The 19775-nt window shown below is 36.5% G+C and overlaps 1 protein-coding gene across 1 annotated transcript; it reads left to right on the top strand.

Moving 5' to 3' along the window:
• The first annotated feature begins 4120 nt into the window (after positions 1-4120).
• Positions 4121-19112, top strand: LOC136802708 (patched domain-containing protein 3-like). Its single transcript, XM_067059462.1, has 21 exons — positions 4121-4295; positions 4729-4975; positions 5905-5987; positions 6503-6613; positions 7312-7459; positions 8289-8386; positions 8822-8942; positions 9433-9556; positions 10245-10360; positions 11315-11420; positions 11523-11589; positions 12276-12411; positions 12755-12892; positions 13182-13380; positions 14026-14141; positions 14544-14717; positions 15145-15270; positions 15691-15838; positions 16210-16331; positions 16679-16910; positions 18356-19112. The coding sequence occupies exons 1-21, from the start codon at positions 4171-4173 to the stop codon at positions 18397-18399; spliced, it is 2781 nt and encodes a 926-aa protein (XP_066915563.1). The 5' UTR covers positions 4121-4170; the 3' UTR covers positions 18400-19112.
• The last annotated feature ends 663 nt before the right edge of the window (positions 19113-19775 follow it).

Raw genomic sequence — 19775 nt, 5'->3', positions numbered from 1 at the left:
CCTTTTAATGGTTTTTGGCGGCTCCATTGCATTCGTGGAAATATAGAGCTCGTGCTGATTCATTCAGTTCTTATATGATCATATTCATTTTTTGACTGCAGAGTTGTTTACTGTTGTTTATAATCTGTACAATACAGTGATATAGGTTTTATAAGACGATTGCTACGAGATAGTATTCGAAAATATATGAAAAAAGCCAAAATCCAAATTTAACAAGGTTGGAATTTTTTTAAATTCAGTTGGAAAAAAGCCAAAATCCAAAAAGTGATGGCAGAGATGTGGAAAAAGAGATCTTAAACAAGGTTTTTGTTTTTGTGAACAGTCACTCGCTAGCCTAGGCTCTGTGGCTCCCTGTCCATCTCTCGTTGTTGTTCGCACAGATACGTGGTTGATCTTAGATCACTCACACAGCTCAGCAGGGCACCATTTGAAACTATGACACAAGTACCCTATGTGCTTTACTGTGCGAACTCATTGCGATTGACCGAGGCTGCTCCGATGGGACGCCTCGCCTGAGGGAAACTTACAGCTTGACTGCTCACGTTATAGCCTAATATGTAGGTTAGCTATACATTAAAACAGTTTTGAGCGAAAAATTGCTTGTGGTTTTCTCAAAGGACATGCGCAGAAAATGGTTAATTTCCACATGGATTTTTAACGTTTTCCAAACTGTTTGGGAGTAACACAAATTTCCAACCCAGAAAAGTCTAGTTTTCAACCCGAGGTATCAAATTTACAAAAATATGTATTTTCACATCGATTTTTGACCTTTTTTTCAATTCCCAAACTGTTTGGAAAATAAAAATTTCCCACCCAAAAAGTCATGTTTTCCAACCAGCCTTGGAAAATTGTCATTTCTACATGGGTTTTTTCACTTGATTTTTCCAGGGCATAGGTTTATTCTACAAAACCTATGGGTAATTTACGTTTTCCAAATCAGCTTAAGGTAATCGCTCAAATTTCCAACCTTCAATTATAAAACCGTAATTTCCAACCCAAAAATATTAAATTTCCAACCTCTGAAATCGAAAATTTTTTCCTGTGAGTAGAAATCACGGCGCTGACAGACACTGCAACTTGACAGACGCGAGCTGCCAAGCCATGGCGTATACCATGACACTCGAACGACACTGGGAGAGCGATGTTCATGTGAATTGTAAGCCGATTTCAAGAGAATAGAATACACGTTTTTTTATAATAACAAACTATATAAGAACATCAGGCTTTGATGGCCAAAATGTTAAGAACAAGTTTAGAACATCTTAAGGCTTTGCGGACTCTAAAACACCTGAAATCTCAGAAAATTGAAAAAAAAATCCATAAAAAGTGACGGAAATGTTAAGAACATGTTAAGAACATTTTTAGGCTTAAAACTAAAAATGTTTAGAAAATCCGAAGGCTTCAAAGATTTTGGATGTTCTTATAAAAAAACTTTGTACTGTAAGAACCAGTAGTGTGGTGGGTCGATCCCCGGGGGGGGGGGTACTAGGTTTGCGAGGTGACGGGTATGTCCGAGGCAAAAATCGAAAATCGACCCTTTGAGAGACAAAATTTTGGTGATTTTGGGACCCTTTGAGAGACTTTTTCATAAAATTTTGGTCCATTTTTTCCAAATTTTGGTTTGATTTTCACCAAATTTTGGTCAAAATTCTTGGAAATCGTGACCCTTTGAGAGAGAAATTTTTGATTTTTGTGATTTTGGGACCCTTTCAGAGACTAACTTTTGAATTTGTACCCCTTTGAGAGACTTTTGAGGAATGAAAAAAGGTACCCTTATGGCTCGCACATACCCGGCACCCATTTTGCCTAAGTATCAAATGGGGAAGCGTTCTTCAAAGTTTGAGTTTTCGCACCCCCTATTTAAAGTACAGTAATATATAATAAGTCAATAGCAAGACATAGTCAAATGAACTTTGACCGAGGCAATGTTAATTTTTATTGTTGAACATGTTTCGATATATAAATATCAACATCAGTAATTATTTAGTGTTCTAAAAATAAATAGAAATTATGTTATTAAAACTGTAAGTAAAATTGTAAAATGAGACAAAATACAAGGACAAAATCAAGATAATCAAACTATCAAATTAACTTTTCAACGTTTTCTGGATATTCAAGACACCTCTTAAACGTTAATTCCATAAGTATTCCCTTTCAGACAAGGAGTACTTTCCTCTTGAGTACATGTTTTCAAGGTAATGAACTGAGAAATCAGTTTTCTCTTTACCAACACAACAAGTTTTTGAGTGTTCCGAAACTGACGAGGTACGTGATTTTTGGAAATGTTCTTTAAACCTTTGATCGAATTTCGTGGTAGTTTTACCAACATAGAGTGATAAGCATGAGCACAAAATACAATAAATAGCACAGTCTGGACACGATAAAGAATGTTGGATAAGTTTTATAAGATTTGACTAGCTTCAACAGCACCTCAGTGAAGAAATAGTAATGAGATGTAACCTTTTTATTTTCCAGTTCTTTTAAAGGGACATTAAAGTAGTAAAATGTAAACATTGCGCGAACCACGTGTCATTAAAGAGAACAATTCAAATCACGTGTCCAAAACAAACAATTGAACAATCAAAATTAGCCATATTTGTTTTGATTTTGTATCCGCTCCATACAGTTTGTTTACAAACTTCGCAAGTACTGTTATGTCCCTTTAACATTGAGGAATGAGGCACTGGGGATATTCAGAGTAATAATGTTTAGTCTAAAGCAACAGGATCACTTACGATCATTGGTTGGTGATTCGATATGACTATTTTCGTTACGAATATCGTTGGAGCAAACAACACAACGTCGAGAACAGACTTGTGGAAAGTTACTTTGGATATGGTTTTGAGACAAGAGCCCGGGGTAGTACTTAGGCAAATGGAGGATACGGTATGTGCCGCCCTTAAGGGTACCTTTTTTGGATTTCGAAAGTTCCGCTAAGGGTCGGAGAAATAGGAAAATTTCAACTTTTTACCCCAGAAAGATCGAAATTTGGTCAAAATTGGTCAAATTTGTTCCGGTAAGGGTCGTAAAATTGTAGGGCGGTTCCCCTCCTGTAAGCTCGCAACCCTATAGTACCCCCCTGGGGACAAGGGACTACCAATTGAAGAACCGTTACATTTTAAAATATCAAGTTTGATTTGATGAAGAATGAGGGTTCTGTTGATACGACTAGCGAAGCGTTCAACTGTTTTTTCATACGATGTACAACCATGGTTGTAATATTCGAGAAAAAAGGGAAACTCCTACGAAATCTTATAACCACAAACGATTTCTAAACGGTTTCTAAACGTTCGGTAAGGGTAAGGTTTCTCTGAAGGGTATGAGCTTGTAAGATGTCATCCACCATTTGCGGACAATACCTAGAATTGATACACCTTTCTCTCAATTTTTCAACGGCTTGAAGGAAATCACAGTCTATAGAGGATAGGTGGCAGAGTCTGAGTAGCTGACTTTTTACAATACCTTAAAAAAAACAGTGGCTAGAGTGCGCTGACCCACACTTAACAAAAGAGTTGGATGCTGTTAAAGTAATATATGGTTGTAGAAAAAGAAACAGGTGATCGATGCACAAGCACGAAAATCTGTCGGTATTTTTTCTTCTCTTTTTAGCTAAAAACTGCTTATTCTAAGGTGTGAAAAAACAAAGGGGCGCCGAAATTAGAGTCAGTGGCAACTTTTGGTGCTCCCAAAAAAATTGGTGGCTGAGGGGACAGTTGCTCCCCTGCATCCCCTGCCACCACGCTACTGGTAAGAGCAAATAAGAAAGAATCGAGGTTCTGTAAAATAAGAGGCCTTAGCAAAATTTGTCAAGATACTGTATCGTTACCCACACAACGCTGTTTCAACGATTACCAGATGTTCAAACCGTCCATATAACGTTAGATGAACGTTGAAACAACGTTGTATGCCAGCTGGGAAAACAAAATGAATTCAATGCATTGCAAAATCGACGTCAAAAAATTCAAACGTTTGATTTTTGTTCTTTGTTTAATAGTTTCACTTGTCTCAAAAAAAACCAATGTGACTGAAGGGTACTCCTTTACATAAACGGCATTTCCCATTTTTACTAGGAAGCTCTTTGTGTTTCTCTATAGTTTCTGGAAAATCTAGTATGGTCGAGATTTGAACAAGACAATAAACAGTACTAGAAATAATTATACAGTAGAAAATATGGATAAAAAAACTGAGGCAGAAGGGAATGGAACACCAGAACAAGAAAACGCGGAAGAAAAATCAAATTTTATTGTTCGATGTACGAATTTTGTAAACACAGCGCTTGAGACAGGATTTTCAAGGTAAGATTAACTTAAAACTTTTTCTTCAATCTTGTATCCAACAGTTTTTAAGAGTTCGTGCACTTCTATTCAAAATGGTTTGGAACAATCAATAATTTCTCTTTGACCAGCAAAATCGTGGACAGTAGAAGTGCTGATTTGCCGTAATCCTATAATCCAAGATATAAACAAATCAAATATACAAAAAACACTGCATAAAAAAAACTTTTTATAGAGTGATCAAGGAGTGATAGAGAAGTACGTTATGGGAAAATAACTTGGGTAATTGCCTGAAATTTTACTATTTCAGCCTCCATCAACTCCGTAGTGGAGGTCATTTTTTCCATTAAAGACACCCAGTCGGCACGCAACGTTGTTTTAACGTTTATCAATATAAAGTTAGATGCTTGTAGGTTGTATAAGACGGCTTTGAAAAACTTCAGTTATTTTATAGGTTTGGTCTGCTGGTCGGAACACACCCTGGAAAAACCATTGCCGTAACTCTCATATTCGCCCTTCTTTGTTTATCTGGTTTGGTTCGATTTGAACAAGAAAGCCGTGGTGAAAAATTATGGGTTGAACAGAGTTCTCAATATGTTACTGATCAGAACTGGGTTCGAGATCACTTTCCGACTAGGATACGATATATTCAAATACTGCTGAAAGGCTCAGATGTGTTGACACCTAACGGGCTAAAACAGGTATAGATTTCTATCCTAAGGAAATGCCATGCTCGAAGTTTTACTGTCCCAATTCAATCTCGTAACAGATCATCAATTTTGCACATACCACGTTCTTCTCTAAAAGGGATATGGTGAAAGTGACGACCTGACCTGGTTGTTCAGTCAAAACAATCAAATCCACGTTGCATTTTGCTATAAAACGAAAGCGAAAGCGAAAGCGAAAGCGACTGGGTTCCAATGTTTATCTAATGTTTGATTGTTTTGCTTCAGTCAATCACCGCGCTTGAAAGCTCACTCATTTAACATTCATCCCAAATCTGAATGGAAAATATCAAAGTGGTGTGCCAACCTTGGTAGATTATTTTACAGAGCCATGTCCTTTAGAGTGAATACGTGTCATGTGCGAAGTATCAGAATATGTTCGAAGATTAGTCCCACCCTGTATAAATATCTCATCAAACCATATGTTGGTACATAATGGATAAGGTGGATTGGTGAGATTTGAAATACACCACTGTCTCATTGAGAAAACGAGGCTTAAAAGCATACATACTCCTGTCTCACTTCAGAAGAAATTTTTTGAATACTCCTGACACTAAAGGGGTCGATGGGTTAAATTTTTACATCCTTGTCTCATAGTGGTAGTCTAATGTTTACCTAGACGATGCTATTGTCCGTTTAGAGGGTCAGTAAACGCGGGAAAGTATAGATGCGCAGAGTCAGGCCGTCAGGGCAGTTTACGGAAAAAAATAGTGGCCAATGTTTACTCCGCCTCGTACTGAACTCCGTTTTCAAATTTATCCCGCCCCCTGAATTATTCCCTTTTTTAGTGATAATGTGTGGACGATAGGATTGTCTAATATTACCCTGTCTTTCACCCTGGATGTCAAAAGGGCTATTGAATTTAAAATAGAAAGGATTCAGAGGCTATTTTTTCATTATTGTAGATGCTGAACGTTGATAAGATGGTTCAAGGGATGTTAGCAAACGATAGTAATTCAGCTCTCCATTGGAAGAACAGACGTTTCGAGTGAGAAATAATTTCCCTTATATAGGACTAACTTATATCATTATTTGATTGGTGAAAAATCAAAACAAAGAGTGCTCGATAGAGCTTCAATTAAAATTATTGATAGGTGATTTTAAGAATACACGGAAACAATAACCTAATTAGACTTATCATTATTTTCGCATAGGATCTCTCTTTCTCATTATACACAATAATAGAAAGAGGTTCGAACGGGTAACACTTGAAACTCCTCCCGCTTAACGGGTAACTTAGTAATGAAGGCGGGCGTGGTGAGCTATCCTATGAATTTTCTTTAAAGGTGCTAAAGAAAAAACGAAGTTTATGCTCACTAAAAATGGTAAAAGCTTTCCCTATTTCTTCCAAAATATTTCATTTATCCCTCTTGCTATTCCCAGCTGGCACACAACGTTGTTTTAACCTTCGTCTAACGTTATATGGACGTTGTGAACATTAGATAAACGTTGAAACAACGTTAGCCAGCTGGGTTTTTTCATGAATATGATAATTTTTTTCAGCACACCTACACAATCACTTATCGAACTTTGGCCAGGTCTCGATGCAACAACTGTAGATTCAATGACTAAAGATGATATTTTGAGAATCGTCAATGAAGATCCTCTCATAAGGTAAGTTGATTGGGGACTGGAACGATTTTTAAAAAGCCCACAGTTTTGAACCGTGAAATTGAGGACGGTATAAAGTGTTTATTTACTGTTGTCCTCTGTCAGTCTGGATCGGTGCAAAATGAGAAATAGCCGTTTGCGTCGAAGGAAACAAGTATTAATACGATGCTATCGTCCGGTAGAGAGATAGTAAACGCGGTAAATTTCTTATTCGCAGATTATTAACCATTGCGGTCGTTTAGAGCAATACCTCCGACACTGCTTACTCCACCACAGGCTAACCACCGTTTTCAAATTTATCCCACCACCTGAAATTTTCCCTTTTTTTAGTGATCTTGTGTAGACAACGGAGTGGTCTATGTATTAAGTGATTAGGATTAAGATTATCATTCGTTAACCCCTTCTCACAGACCTGGTAGAATTTTTTCAGCCAGTTGGGATAAAAATAACGGACTGAAACTCGATGAGGATTGATATTCTCATATCTTTTATAGTTAGGGAAGTTCAATTCTTTTGTTTCGAAGTCAGAAAATTTAACGGTGATGGGAAAAATAGCATAAAATTTGTAGTTAGGATTGGTTCATTTGTTTTTTTTTCAGTGGGGACAAAAATTTGAGGATAGTTGTGGATAGGGGTCCCGGTGGGTTTGTGAGAAGGGGTGTATTCAACAAAACGTGAATTCTACTTTTTTTTTCTTATAGCCCAACACGAAATCGTAACATTAGTATTGATAGTTACCTGAGTGGTATCAGTAAAAACTCAACACAACACATTGTTCAAGCATCTGTTGCCAGAATGACGTACTTTCAAAAGTTTGATGTTGTCTTGGATAAAAGTACTGGGATGTGGGTAAGTGGATTCTTTCATCCTTCCCTGACGATTAGGATTACCAGGCAAGAATATAAGATATTGTAAGAAACAGTTCAACCATTTCTGAATTTTTGGAAAAGAATATAAAATATTTACCGCAATTTCTCGCCAAACAGCCGGTTTAGTGAGTGGTGATAATTCAAACATTCGTTCTTCTTCCATCGGTGCTACAACGGGCTCTTTAGAAGGCCCATTAGTTTGGATAATGATTTGAAAAATGATCTGTTCTGGATCCAAAACCAATTGGCTTTCTAAAAAAAGCTGGCACACAACGTTGTTTCAACGTTTTTCTAACGTTCACAACGTCCATATAACGTTAGATGAACGTTGAAACAACGTTGTGTGCCAGCTGGGAAGATTCGTTATTCCACATGAAGAATTTTACCCTATACAAATTATTAGGACTCCACCACAATTTGAAGTATTGTTGTGCTAATCCGCCCCAATTTTATTTAACCATACATTGCAGAGAGGCTTTCACTGCCTCACCCATTGAGTTTCAAGCCTGAAGGGCTAGAGGCGAGACTCTTGGATGGGAAATTATTTCCCATGCAGAACGCCCGCGCCTAGGTTTTACACAAGGGCTGGATTGAAACTAAAATCTATCACTAGATTTCAAAAAAAGTAGTCCTCCAAAACAAAGGAACCACTACATACAATCCGTCGTCGTGATTACGTCGCGTTCTATGTGCGTTTTCGATGGGGAATAAGTAGCTTCAATTTCTCTTGCCTGAGAAGAGTTAAAGTTTCGCCTCTAGCCCTTCGGGCTTGGAACTCAATGGTCTCACCATTCTTACCTTTCTTACAGAAAGATGAATATGGGACACAATGGGAGAAAGAATTTGCAGTTGTTATCCGCCAAACGTCGTTCCCGGGATATGAAGTATTTTATAGCACCTTGGAAAGGTAGTTTTCTAATTTGGACTCTGAGGAGCAAACTCTGCTACTGTCCGCTCGCCACAAGCGATTATGCAAATCTGCGAGACTTAGTGTTTTGAGCACTCTGGTGACAACAGCAGTCTATGCTCGCTTGCCCGAGTGGCACTGATGCGTCCTGGGAAGGACAAAACATGTGTATGCGAATAGAATATGATAATTTAGGCATTGCTTTGGCAAATTCAACTTTTATATGAACGAATAAGGTGTTTTCTAATAAGAAATTTCTGTCATTGGCAGAATATATTTTGGATAAATTGCAAGTCTAGCTCGAATTTGAAGGAATAAGAAAGCTTTGTCTGCTATGTTATTGTTATGATAGTGCGATATAGTGATGCTTGTTTCGAGGGATGTGGTAATGAAAGGTTTTTACTGTATATATTTAAAGATTTTTTTCTTTCTTAGCTTTGTCAAAGCCGGTCTAGATGCAATTGGAAATGATTACGGTTTATTGTTTTCCGGATACGCCCTCATCATCACATACGTTGCTTTTCAATTGGGAAAATTCTCGAGGTTAAAACATAAGGTAACAAGTCATTTCTTGTGTTGATATAATGGCTTCTCTTTTCAGAGGATGCCCGGTTCTGTATTAAGCAGTCTAGGAGTCGTCTCGTTTGAACCGTCTTACGCTGTAGCTTATACTGCCTGCCTGCTTGCGAGGCACTGACACATAGTTTTTCGGATCAAGTTAATCCGGCGTGAACCACTAAGGAACAAGGCCAGTGCATTACCTCATCCACGATGTATTGTGGAATCGATACCTAGCACAGTCACCGATAGGCTTCTTGAGTTTCTGTCTACCCAATTCATTCACCACATGGCGTGGGTTTGCCCGAGCGACCTCCTGGCCGACAGTTAAAATTGATAACCACTACACTACTGCGTCTACACTCCTACGCCTCCTTTTTGATGGTACATATTATAGGCTTAAATCTTTCTCGAAACATTTTTTTTCGCAAGCTGACACGAATAACATCCAAAGTCTAACGATTACGTCATGTTTATCAAAATTTTAGGTTTGGTTAGCAGCTGTGGGTATCATCATGGTTGGTTTAGCTTTTGCTGTTGCCATGGGATTATGTGCTGGAGCTGGCGTAATATACGGGCCTGTGCATTCTATATTACCATTCCTTATGCTTGGTAAATCTAATTTTTAATGTAGTTCTTGAGCGTTATACTGGCTGCGCCTAACATCTTAATAAAAACGTTCTGCTTATTTGTCTAGCGGTAGTTGAAACATGCTTTAATTTTAAGGTTTTTTAATTTTGAGATATCTCGAGTGTTTAATTCTTGAGGGGATTGAATTTGGCGAATCTGGTAGTTTTAGGCTAAACCACAGATCTGTAAAGCCCGAAGGGCTAGATTTGCGGCTTTTATCGAAAAGTGAAGCCTAGGTTTGGAAGGATTTCCTACCAAAGTCACGTGACTAAAATATGCAATTTCACCGGTTTAAGAGATGTGAAATAGCGTTTGCCGCCTACTTTTTTTGATCTCGCGCTCCGAAAACAATTAAAATGCTAGATCCTATCCATCGGCACGAAATTTAAAAAGTCAAATTTTTGCTTCACTTTTTTTTGCTGGAGAAAGCTTAAAGTTGCCTATCTAGCCCTTCGGGCTTTACAGATATCTGTGGGCTAAACGCGTCATAATATTTGACTCGCATAAACATTCAAAACTTATCAGCCGCCAAATGAAATGTTTTTTAGTTATCTAACATCAGACACAATAATATCAAGTGTGTGTGCTAGTCCAAATATCGTTTCCAATTTATTGGTTAAAGTCTTGCCATGTTTGAATTTTTAGAAATAATTTTCACCTTTGCTTCTAGGAATTGGTGTTGACGATTTATTCGTGATCATCCAAACTTGGGACAATGTATGCATGGAACAGACAAAAATTCAAGAAAGTGTTCCTGAGAAAATCTCAAGAACAATGAAACACGCGGTAAGTGACCGAAATACTATCTTTCCACAACATCGAAATCCCTAAACGGCAACACCGACAACAACTCCTAAAATCTTCTTCTTGTTACCTTACGGTACATTTTTTCTAATGTTTTAACAAGTAGGATGCTTGCTTTTGCAGGGCATTGTTTTCGTTCAAAACATGAAGTAATCTCAGATCTTTTTACTTTGTCCTGTCGGTCCTAAACGTTCGAGGAAACGAACGTTTCTCGACACTCTAAAGCAGAAAACAGATCTGGATACGCTAGAGCTCGGAACAGTAATGGCTGATCGTGAACTGTGGAGAGAGGGTTATTGTTTGTTCCTCTCGGATCTAGATCAAAGGATGATGATGATGACATTCGAAAGCAAAATTCCGGCACACTTTCTCAAAAAACTATAAATACACAGACAAACCATTGAAACTGCCCAATTGCTAGTCTTTTGCTCTTACGTATAAATCGTTTTAGTGTTCATCTAAAATCTAGTATGGGATGTTATGGTCATTATAGGGCGTTAGATCGACTTTAAATTGACGTATTAATGAAATGGCCTACACTTTTTTTACAAGAACCAGTAAAGTTTTTCTGAGGCTCGGTTGTTCTTATTTTTTTGGCACTTTCAGCCTCAAATTGTTCTTATCCTGTTCTTATTTATAAGGTGTAATTGAGGTAATTTAGGCGTTATACCCAATTTTTACTACTTTACCTAAATTGATTGAATTTGAGTAATTTCAGGCTCAGCATTGTTCTTAAATTGTTCTTATTTTTTGGCAATTTTGAACCTCATTGTTATTATAAAATTGAAAATTGTTCTTATATAAAAAAGTGTATCACATAGTCATTATTTTTACTCATCTCTTTGAGTCTATTTCGAAAAATGTGTTTTCCTCTTTAAAAAATTCTTTAAAGAAAGCTAAAAGTCTAAACAGTTATGTTTCCTTTTTTTCGTTTAGGGTGTGGCAATAACAGTGACGTCATTTACAGATATTTGCGCTTTTTTGATTGGTGCAACAACTGTTTTACCTGCATTGAGGTCCTTTTGTATTTATGCTGGAGTTGGTAAGAAACTCTCATTGAATAAATTTCATAAAGATTTGAGCTTTTTAACGCCACGGTATCTAGGGAATATATTTTCAAACAACATTCAATTTTTGTTTTTAGGTATCTTGATGTTGTATATTTATGCGGCAACATTCTTCGTGGCTTTTTTGACCATTGATGCCAAGAGGTTCGAATTAAAGCAACTGCAGATATTTCAAAACAAATTCATATAAGCTGATACTTTGCCCCTTTCATAACAGTATTTAGAATACTCAAATTGCAGATGGGTCAAAATCTTTTCCATATTATAAGAGGGCATTGTGTTTATACCTCAATCTTAAATACATTGGATGAATACACCTATCAGCGATGGCCAAGTGGTCAAAGGCGTCAGCGACTTAAACCATGGATTCGTTGTACGAATCCCCGCTCCTTCCAATGTTCCGTTCAGTTCATATATAGCCGAGCCAGCTGGCCGTGGACTCCGTGAAACCAATCGAAAGACCACCTAAAATTCTAGATTACTGGGCTATCTGGGCTATCCACGTTAAATATCGACTTTAAAAGCAGCACATCCGGCTTTAGAGAAGAGAATGGTAATTAGTTTACAAGGAAGATCTGTTCTCGGTGAACGGCATTTTTAGGTTACTAAAACTTTATGCCATATGAAAAACATTTCCCTTGGACATTTCCCTTGGACTCTGCGGTGAATTACGTTAACTTACATTTTTCATCACTCGAATGTTCCTACGATTGTCTTTTTTGATACTGTTGTCAAAATTATATATTACCAGTCTCCTCAAAGGCTGACCGTGTCGCTAAGGGTGTATATTCATTGGAACATTGTTTTGAGATAATTACTTTTCTCCATAGACAAGAAATGAATAGAGATGCATGTTGTTGTTTTCGGCTACCGGATGATTGGCAACCAATGGCCTGCTCAAATAAACGCTTCTTGAATGATGTTTTAAAACGATTTGGAAAGATAATCTTAACCATCCCTGGAAAGGTAAAAACTATTCTTCCAGCTGAATCCTGAATTCGGTTTTTTAGATTGACGTAACTTTTAGCTAAGTTTGTATGATTTGCATTTTCCCATGCATAACTAAATACGATTATATTGACTGGGATAAGGTCATAATTTTCACAATTTTAATAAAGGTTGAGAATTTCAATTTATTTTTTTACCGGCTTTGCTTGTATCTTACCGGGGCTCCATTTTTGGCAAATTTTCTTCACCGGATCATCCACTGGGGCGGATTTAACTGGGTCACTGATACAGGGGTGTGAAAAAGACATACTTTTTCAATGTTTCAAGCATACTTTCAATCAATTTATTTTTACACCCATAGGTAATAGTAGTGCTTCTAACTGGAACACTGTTTGGTTTTGGGTTATATGGTATCCTACAGCTAGACCAGAACTTCGATCCTGATTGGTTCTTACCAAGAGACAGCGATGAGTTTCTTTTCAGACAAAATTTTCGACAGGTAAGATATGAGAAATCCCAAACTCGAACCCAGTCCATTAGCCCTTAATAAAATCGAAAAGAGGTATAAGTGGTTCCTGGATTGGAAAGATGTTATTCTACACTCTTCAAACCCATTCAGAAAGGCATACCAGATACATATTATCCGACGAACCTCTTTTAGATTTTGGGACAATATTTTCCGATAGTTTTTCTAAAAATTTGTTATTCTTTTTGGATATTGTAACTCTCTTCTTGATTTCTGTTAAATTGTCATATTTGGTGATTTTTATCTTGAATCTCGATTTTAGTTTTTCCCATCTCATGGTGCCAAAACAGCTGTTTACGTTGGCAAAGTTGACTATTTTGCCGAACAAAAAAATCTACACGCATTATACGACAAGATGAGATGGGACAGTACGATACAAGAATCTTCAGTCGTGAGTTGGTACGATCACTTCATCACACACCTGAAGAACGATCCTGTGAAAAAGACTTATTTGACAAACGGTAAGGTCTTTACTTGAGGATATATTAGGGACGTTTTCTTTTTGAACAGTAAACTTTCTTACTTTGGATCACAAAATTATTAATATAACAACTTTGTTATTTTTACTATGTTTCCTTTGGAGCTGTACGTCTCTTAAGATTTTTACACTCCCTGGATTGCCTTTGTCCATCTTTCATGCTCTTTTTCATCAAAAAGCCCACAAGATTTTAACACCATTTCAGACCCCGCTCGGAATCATTGTGTTTAAAGCCGCAATTGCCAAGAGTTAAAAATCTTGGAAGGAAAATAAAGCGCCACTTATTTCCCATCTAAAATCAATCATTTTGAAAAATAATCCGCGTGAAAACAAAGAAAGTGCTATATTAAATCCGTTCTTCCGAAAGCAGCGCAAATCTTAAGGCTTCACTTTTTTTTTGCTCGGGAAGGTTGGAGATTTCTCGACAGCACTTCGGGTTTCAAGCTCAATGCTCGGGACGCTCTTTGAATTTTACATCTAGTCTTAACTTTGAATACTTGTGCAAGGTCATTTCTGGACAATGTTATTTTTACATGCATCTAACGTTTACAAAATCGAAATCTTGTTAGATGGATGCGGATGTCGATAAAACCCTGTACTTCAAACCATTATGACCCTTACTTTATAGAGAACATTGTATCAAATGAGACATTTTTCTACGATAATCTTCGACAATTTCTTGATGGGGATGGACTTGCATACAAATCAAGCTTTGATTATAACAATAATACTATGGAAATCAAAGTCAGTTATTGTTTTATCCACCATTGATAAAATTTTGTCTTGATGAAAGAAAATTTGGGATACTCCCATCAATGGATTTTTTACTTTAAATCTGAGAATTTCAAGAAAATATTTTAGGGGCTGACACCTGGGCAAACTTGGTGCCGATGATCTTACCTTTTTCATACCTCGAAAAATTTTCTAAGGATTACAAATGCCAACTCGTTTCAAAATCAAAATTGAAAACTCCTTCCTCAAGGGTCGTAATTTCCGAGAACTTGGACAAAGATTTGTTAAAAATTTAAAGAAAATAGCCCCTCTCGGCTCCAGAGATAACGTCACTTCAACCTTGTCACCCAGGAAATAGAGACATCTGGAATCTAATATCTTTCTTAATTTAATGACTTTCCTCTTCAACTCTAGGGCACTAGATTCTTGATGTCACATAAGAACATCATGGAAACGAAGAAACAAATAGAAGCGATGGATAACATCCGTCAAAAGGCGACCTCTGTTTATTTCCAATCTTCCAAAACGACATTTTCCAAAACAGCATTTGTATTTGGTGATGAATATATACGATGGCAAACTAATAGGGTAAAAATCAGTAAAGTATAAGCTCGAAGGGCTAAAAGTGAATCTTGATAGGGTAAACGCTTAAAAATGCTTTAAAAGATTACAGGAAAACGATAGAATGTTATTTTCCCCATTGAAAAGTTCTACATTCCGTGGTTTGTGGATTTAGTTCTGTCACATCTTTCTTTCATTGAAATGAGACCGTCCACTTGCACTAAAGTACTAAGGAGAGAGCCGATTTCCCACTACCATCGAAGAGTAATGGTAATCTCCCTTTGGTGTGCCGACATAATCAATCGGATCCCACAACTCGAACCTGTAACCCTCGAAAGATTGTGGTTGACGGGGTGGCTGACACAATATTCCTTTAAAAACTTAGACCCCGCTTGACGAAACTCAACATGACTCGAACTCAAACTGTAATCCAAACATATTTCTCTTATTGCAGATTGTTGGTGAAGAATTATTCCGAAACTTGATATTAGCCGGTGTATGTGTGTTTCTGGTAACTCTCTTCTTGATTGCCAACTTATGGACGTGTCTGATGGTCTTGATGTGTGTTGGCTTCAGTCTGGTGAGTTATTATTTCCATTTATGAACACACAAACTTATATAGATAGTCAGGCGAGTCGTTTATTCCATTCAAGAATTCACAAATTAAAGAAAAGTTTGAAACGTCTCATCGACGTAATTAAGCTTCTTATTGGTCTCTATACCAAAACGGAGAATTACATGAAAAAAGTTTTTGGACATTAAATTGGGGTACAAGTTAATGTCTGGTAAGTGCATGTAGCACTTTAAAAACAACTTCACAAGACAAAAATCGAACTACTTCATTCTAATACACGAAAGGTTACAACATAGACAAGTGGACTTATCTGAGGTTCATAGCTGTGTGATTTCAATAAACTTCTTTCTAAAATTCTTTCTTCCCTTGATGTCCATAGTAAAGCTTAAAACACTGAAAATGTTTACGCTATCTTTCCGTTTATAGACAAACATATGTGGTTACATGTATTATTGGGACTTGAGTATTGACATGATCATTTCAACCATTCTTGTCATTTCACTTGGATTTGCTGTTGATTATTCTGGACATATTGGACATGCGTTCATGGCTGCTCGAAAAGGAACACGGAATGGTAAAAATAATTGCTAAAAACCAGCAAGATCTCTTCCAAGTCTTTGGAGAAAAATCAAAATATAACACCACTATATAGAACCACCAATCATGCATTGGATACTTTAGGACTTTAGGTCAAAAGCATTAGAAATTGAAATCTCCAACGTAAAAACCTAGTCGTTCCCCTTAGATATATCACTTGTTTATACAGTATTATACTGTATGATAAAGTTCCCACATCGTTGCCAGGAGACAGAGGTGTACCTACACAAAGAATATGAGATTCTCCTTTGCATTGTACAGAAGACTAACTTCGGCGTCTCGGGGCATCTGATAACTTTCTACCTGTGAAACAAAATAAAAGTAAAATTGATTTTATTCTTTTTTAAGATCGTGCATTGACAGCCATATCAGAGATCGGACCGGCAGTTTTGAACGGTGGCATTAGTACTTTTTTAGCCTTCTGTCTTTTGGCTGGTTCAAAATCATATGCTTTTCAAACCTTTTTCAAAGTAAGTGGTTTTTCAATCCAGCAGCCAACTCAAAGAGAGAAATGAGATTTTGCAAACTTTTACAAATTGGATTCGAGGAAAATCAAACTAGACTCGCAAATGCTTGAAAGTGAAAGTCATGTCCCTGAAAATCGAAATAATAATATTCCACCCCTAGTTAGATTTTGAGAACTCAAAGTCAAGATTCGGGGAAATTTTACTATTTCATAGTTACCCTGGTGTATTTTAAAAGGCCACCGGGTCACTGAGACAGGAGTGTCGGAAGAAATCATATGGATCAAACTCCAAATTAAAATTGTCCTAAGTTATGAATTTTGAATTTAGTAAATGTCATTTCCAATTTAAAGGTTTTCTTCCTGGTGGTGTCAATTGGTCTTTTCCACGGTCTTGTATTTCTTCCTGTATTGCTCTCCATCATCGGACCACGTGCTTACCTCGAAACTGAATCACCGACACCAGAGAAAGCAAACGAGGAGGAGTGCTCAAACTCAAGTGCATCATCAACGACGGAGGGTGATAGTACACCAAAGAAAAATAAAGTTCATGTTGAGTATAAATCTTGCAGTGAAGGAAAAGAAGGTACGACTTTTTTTCTAATTTTATACAGTGGAATCTCCAGAACTCGAGTCTCTCTCACTCGAATGTCTCCTTAACTCGAACATGTAGTCCCTTCAGTCAACAATTCCGTATAGAGATCGATCTCTATAACTCGAAACTTCCACAATTTGAACAAATTTGAGTTATCCCGAGCGTGTTCGAGTTATGTTATGGTGGCTCTACTGAAAACGCGACTTTTTTTGGGAAATCAATTATTTATTGTAGTGTAACAATTTGAAAGAAATTTCAAAAAATTTTAGAAGAACTCTAATTTAGACCCTTCTCGGCTTCCATGTAATATATATTCTCGTTTCTCGCAGTTCAAAGTAGGGTCCTTAAAACAATATAAAATTAAAATTCATTTTAGGAAAATAGTAGATAATGTCCCCAGGGCAAATTTTTGCAATATAAATTTTTCTTTAATCATAAATAATGCCATAAATTGTTGATTGTTGATAAATTTTCATCTAAATTTTCAGGTGATGCAATCTTGGTTCATCATTCTCCATTGTTAATATCTAATCCACAAATCTAACCTTTTAAAACCTTTAACAATTTACTTTCACATTATGACCACTTTAAATTTCACTAACAAAACTAATATGAGAATTAAAACTAAAAAAAATATTTATACCGGAGAGAATTAAATCCACAAGTGTAAGCTGTGACTAAACATCGCTGGATTTCTTAAAACTTCATTAAACGAATATACCAAGAAGGTAAAATTTCACTTCTTTAATCAAATGTTTAAATATTCTATGCAATTGAACAAATTTTAATCAGATAATACAAGCCGTGTTCCATACTCCATACCTCCCTGTAAGAAAATTATCCTGAAATTTCAATCAAAAATGACGTCCAACTGGCACACAACGTTGTTTCAACGTTTGTCTAACGTTCACAACGTCCACATAACGTTAGATGAACGTTGAAACAACGTTGTGTGCCAGCTGGGTAAAACATCCACTTTTGCAATCTTAAAATCCCAACCTGGATTTCAAATCTTAATAAAATAATTGAAATTTGTGAAACCCGCACAAAACACTTTCAATCCTTATTGCTACTTAGCTCTTTTATTCTATCCTCACTGGCTAAAAGTTAATGTTTAAATTACTGGATCTCCCCTCTTCCCGGAGACAGGTAAAAAGTAATACCTTTGCGTTTTACTGCTCAACTACTGAAGATAAAATTTCCGAAGTTTTAAAATTCTAATGAGTGAAGAGGGAGGGTTGAGTGGGGAATAAGGCGAAAGTTGGCGTTTGATATATGCATTGGATCATAGTCATTAGAACATTAGACGATATTCAATTGATATTGGTTGGACCAAAAAGATTTTCACATTTTAGCATAGCTATGTTTGTTTTGTAAATCAATAGTTTGGATTCTTTTTTCATAATTTTAACAATACCACACTTCTCTTGTTTTAGATGGAAATATCAGCATTGAAAACTTAAATTACGTGGCATCTTGATATCAAAGGTGTGCAAGCAATTCTGGTTTGATGGTGTTGATATTTACATGAAAGAGTTCCGCCAAGGAGAATGCATGACCTAGTTTTAATAACATGTTTTTATTCATTTTTAAAGTTAGATTTTAATAAATAAAGTAAACGTTTTTTTCTTATAAGAACATCCAAAATTTTTGAAGCCTTAGGATGCTCCTAACTTTTTGATGGTTTGCCTAAAAACGTTCTTAACATGCTCTTATTCTCACCATTTTTTGAGTATTTTTGCCAATTTTCCTTTCAGAAATCGTGTATTTTAGAGTCCGCAAAGCCTTAAAATGTTCTTAACTTGTTCTTAACATTTTGGCCATCAAAGCCTTATATTCTTATAAAGTTTGTTCTTATAAAAAAACGTGTATAACATTCTTAAATATTTCTTACATCCCAGCAAGTATTTTCATGAGTCATTAAATAATTTAGGTACGAAATTAATGATCAAATACACCAACTTTTCATCAGAATTAAATTTCTCAGTTGAGCAGTTTCAGGAGAGAAAACTGGTCGAATCAACCAAAACTGGTTCTTAATGGTGTTTAATTATGGACTGCACGTATTTGTAATATTTTTTTATTAATCGAAAGAATTTTCAAGGACACAAAAATTTTACTTGGAATAATATGCAACAATATTAAAATCGAAATTTATTTTATACTGAAAAAAATTAATTGATAAAATCTTTTAAACTGCAATGATGCTTGTCTCCTGTCAATTGCACCCCCTTTCTCACAGACCCAGTGGGAACCCTTCCCGCTGGAAAAATTGGCAAAAAGATCGTCCCCAATGGAAAATTATACTCTAGTTTTTGTCCCCGCTGAAAACAACCTCACTGCAAAATATTGTGCTATTTTTTCATATCCACTGAATTTTCTGGCTAAACAACGATGGAATTCTAATCCTAAGCCACAAAAAAAACATGAGAATATCAATCCCCATCTAGTTTTGATCCGTTATTTTTATCCCCACTGGCTGATAAAATCCAACCGGGTCTTGAGCTCAATTCGGATTTCCTTTCAAAGTTCAACATATTATCAAACAAAGATTGATTTTCCATATTTTCTTTTGAACTTTGAATTTGAAAAAGTCAGATGGCAGCTATATGGGCAAAATTTTGGGAAAACCTGAAAAGTTTCTGTCTTAAAAAGAGGGGGAGGGGCTTAAAATGGACAAAAACTCTGAAAAATGTACCTTAAGGGTTGATTTTTCACCCAAATTTATTCAAATTGGCTAAATTTCCCCCGACTTATAAAGCCCGAAGGGCTAGATGTCGTGCTTTGGCTGAAAAGTGTGCTGAGGTTAGGTAGGAAATCCCACTAGGTCATGTGACATTAAGATAGAGTTTCAAC

This window comes from Clytia hemisphaerica, unplaced genomic scaffold (genome assembly GCF_902728285.1).
Source record: "Clytia hemisphaerica strain Z4C2 unplaced genomic scaffold, Clytia hemisphaerica genome assembly, whole genome shotgun sequence".
NCBI classification, from domain to species: domain Eukaryota; kingdom Metazoa; phylum Cnidaria; class Hydrozoa; order Leptothecata; family Clytiidae; genus Clytia; species Clytia hemisphaerica.
Note: the sequence above shows the minus strand (reverse complement) of the source record. Positions and strands in the feature narration are given on the sequence as shown.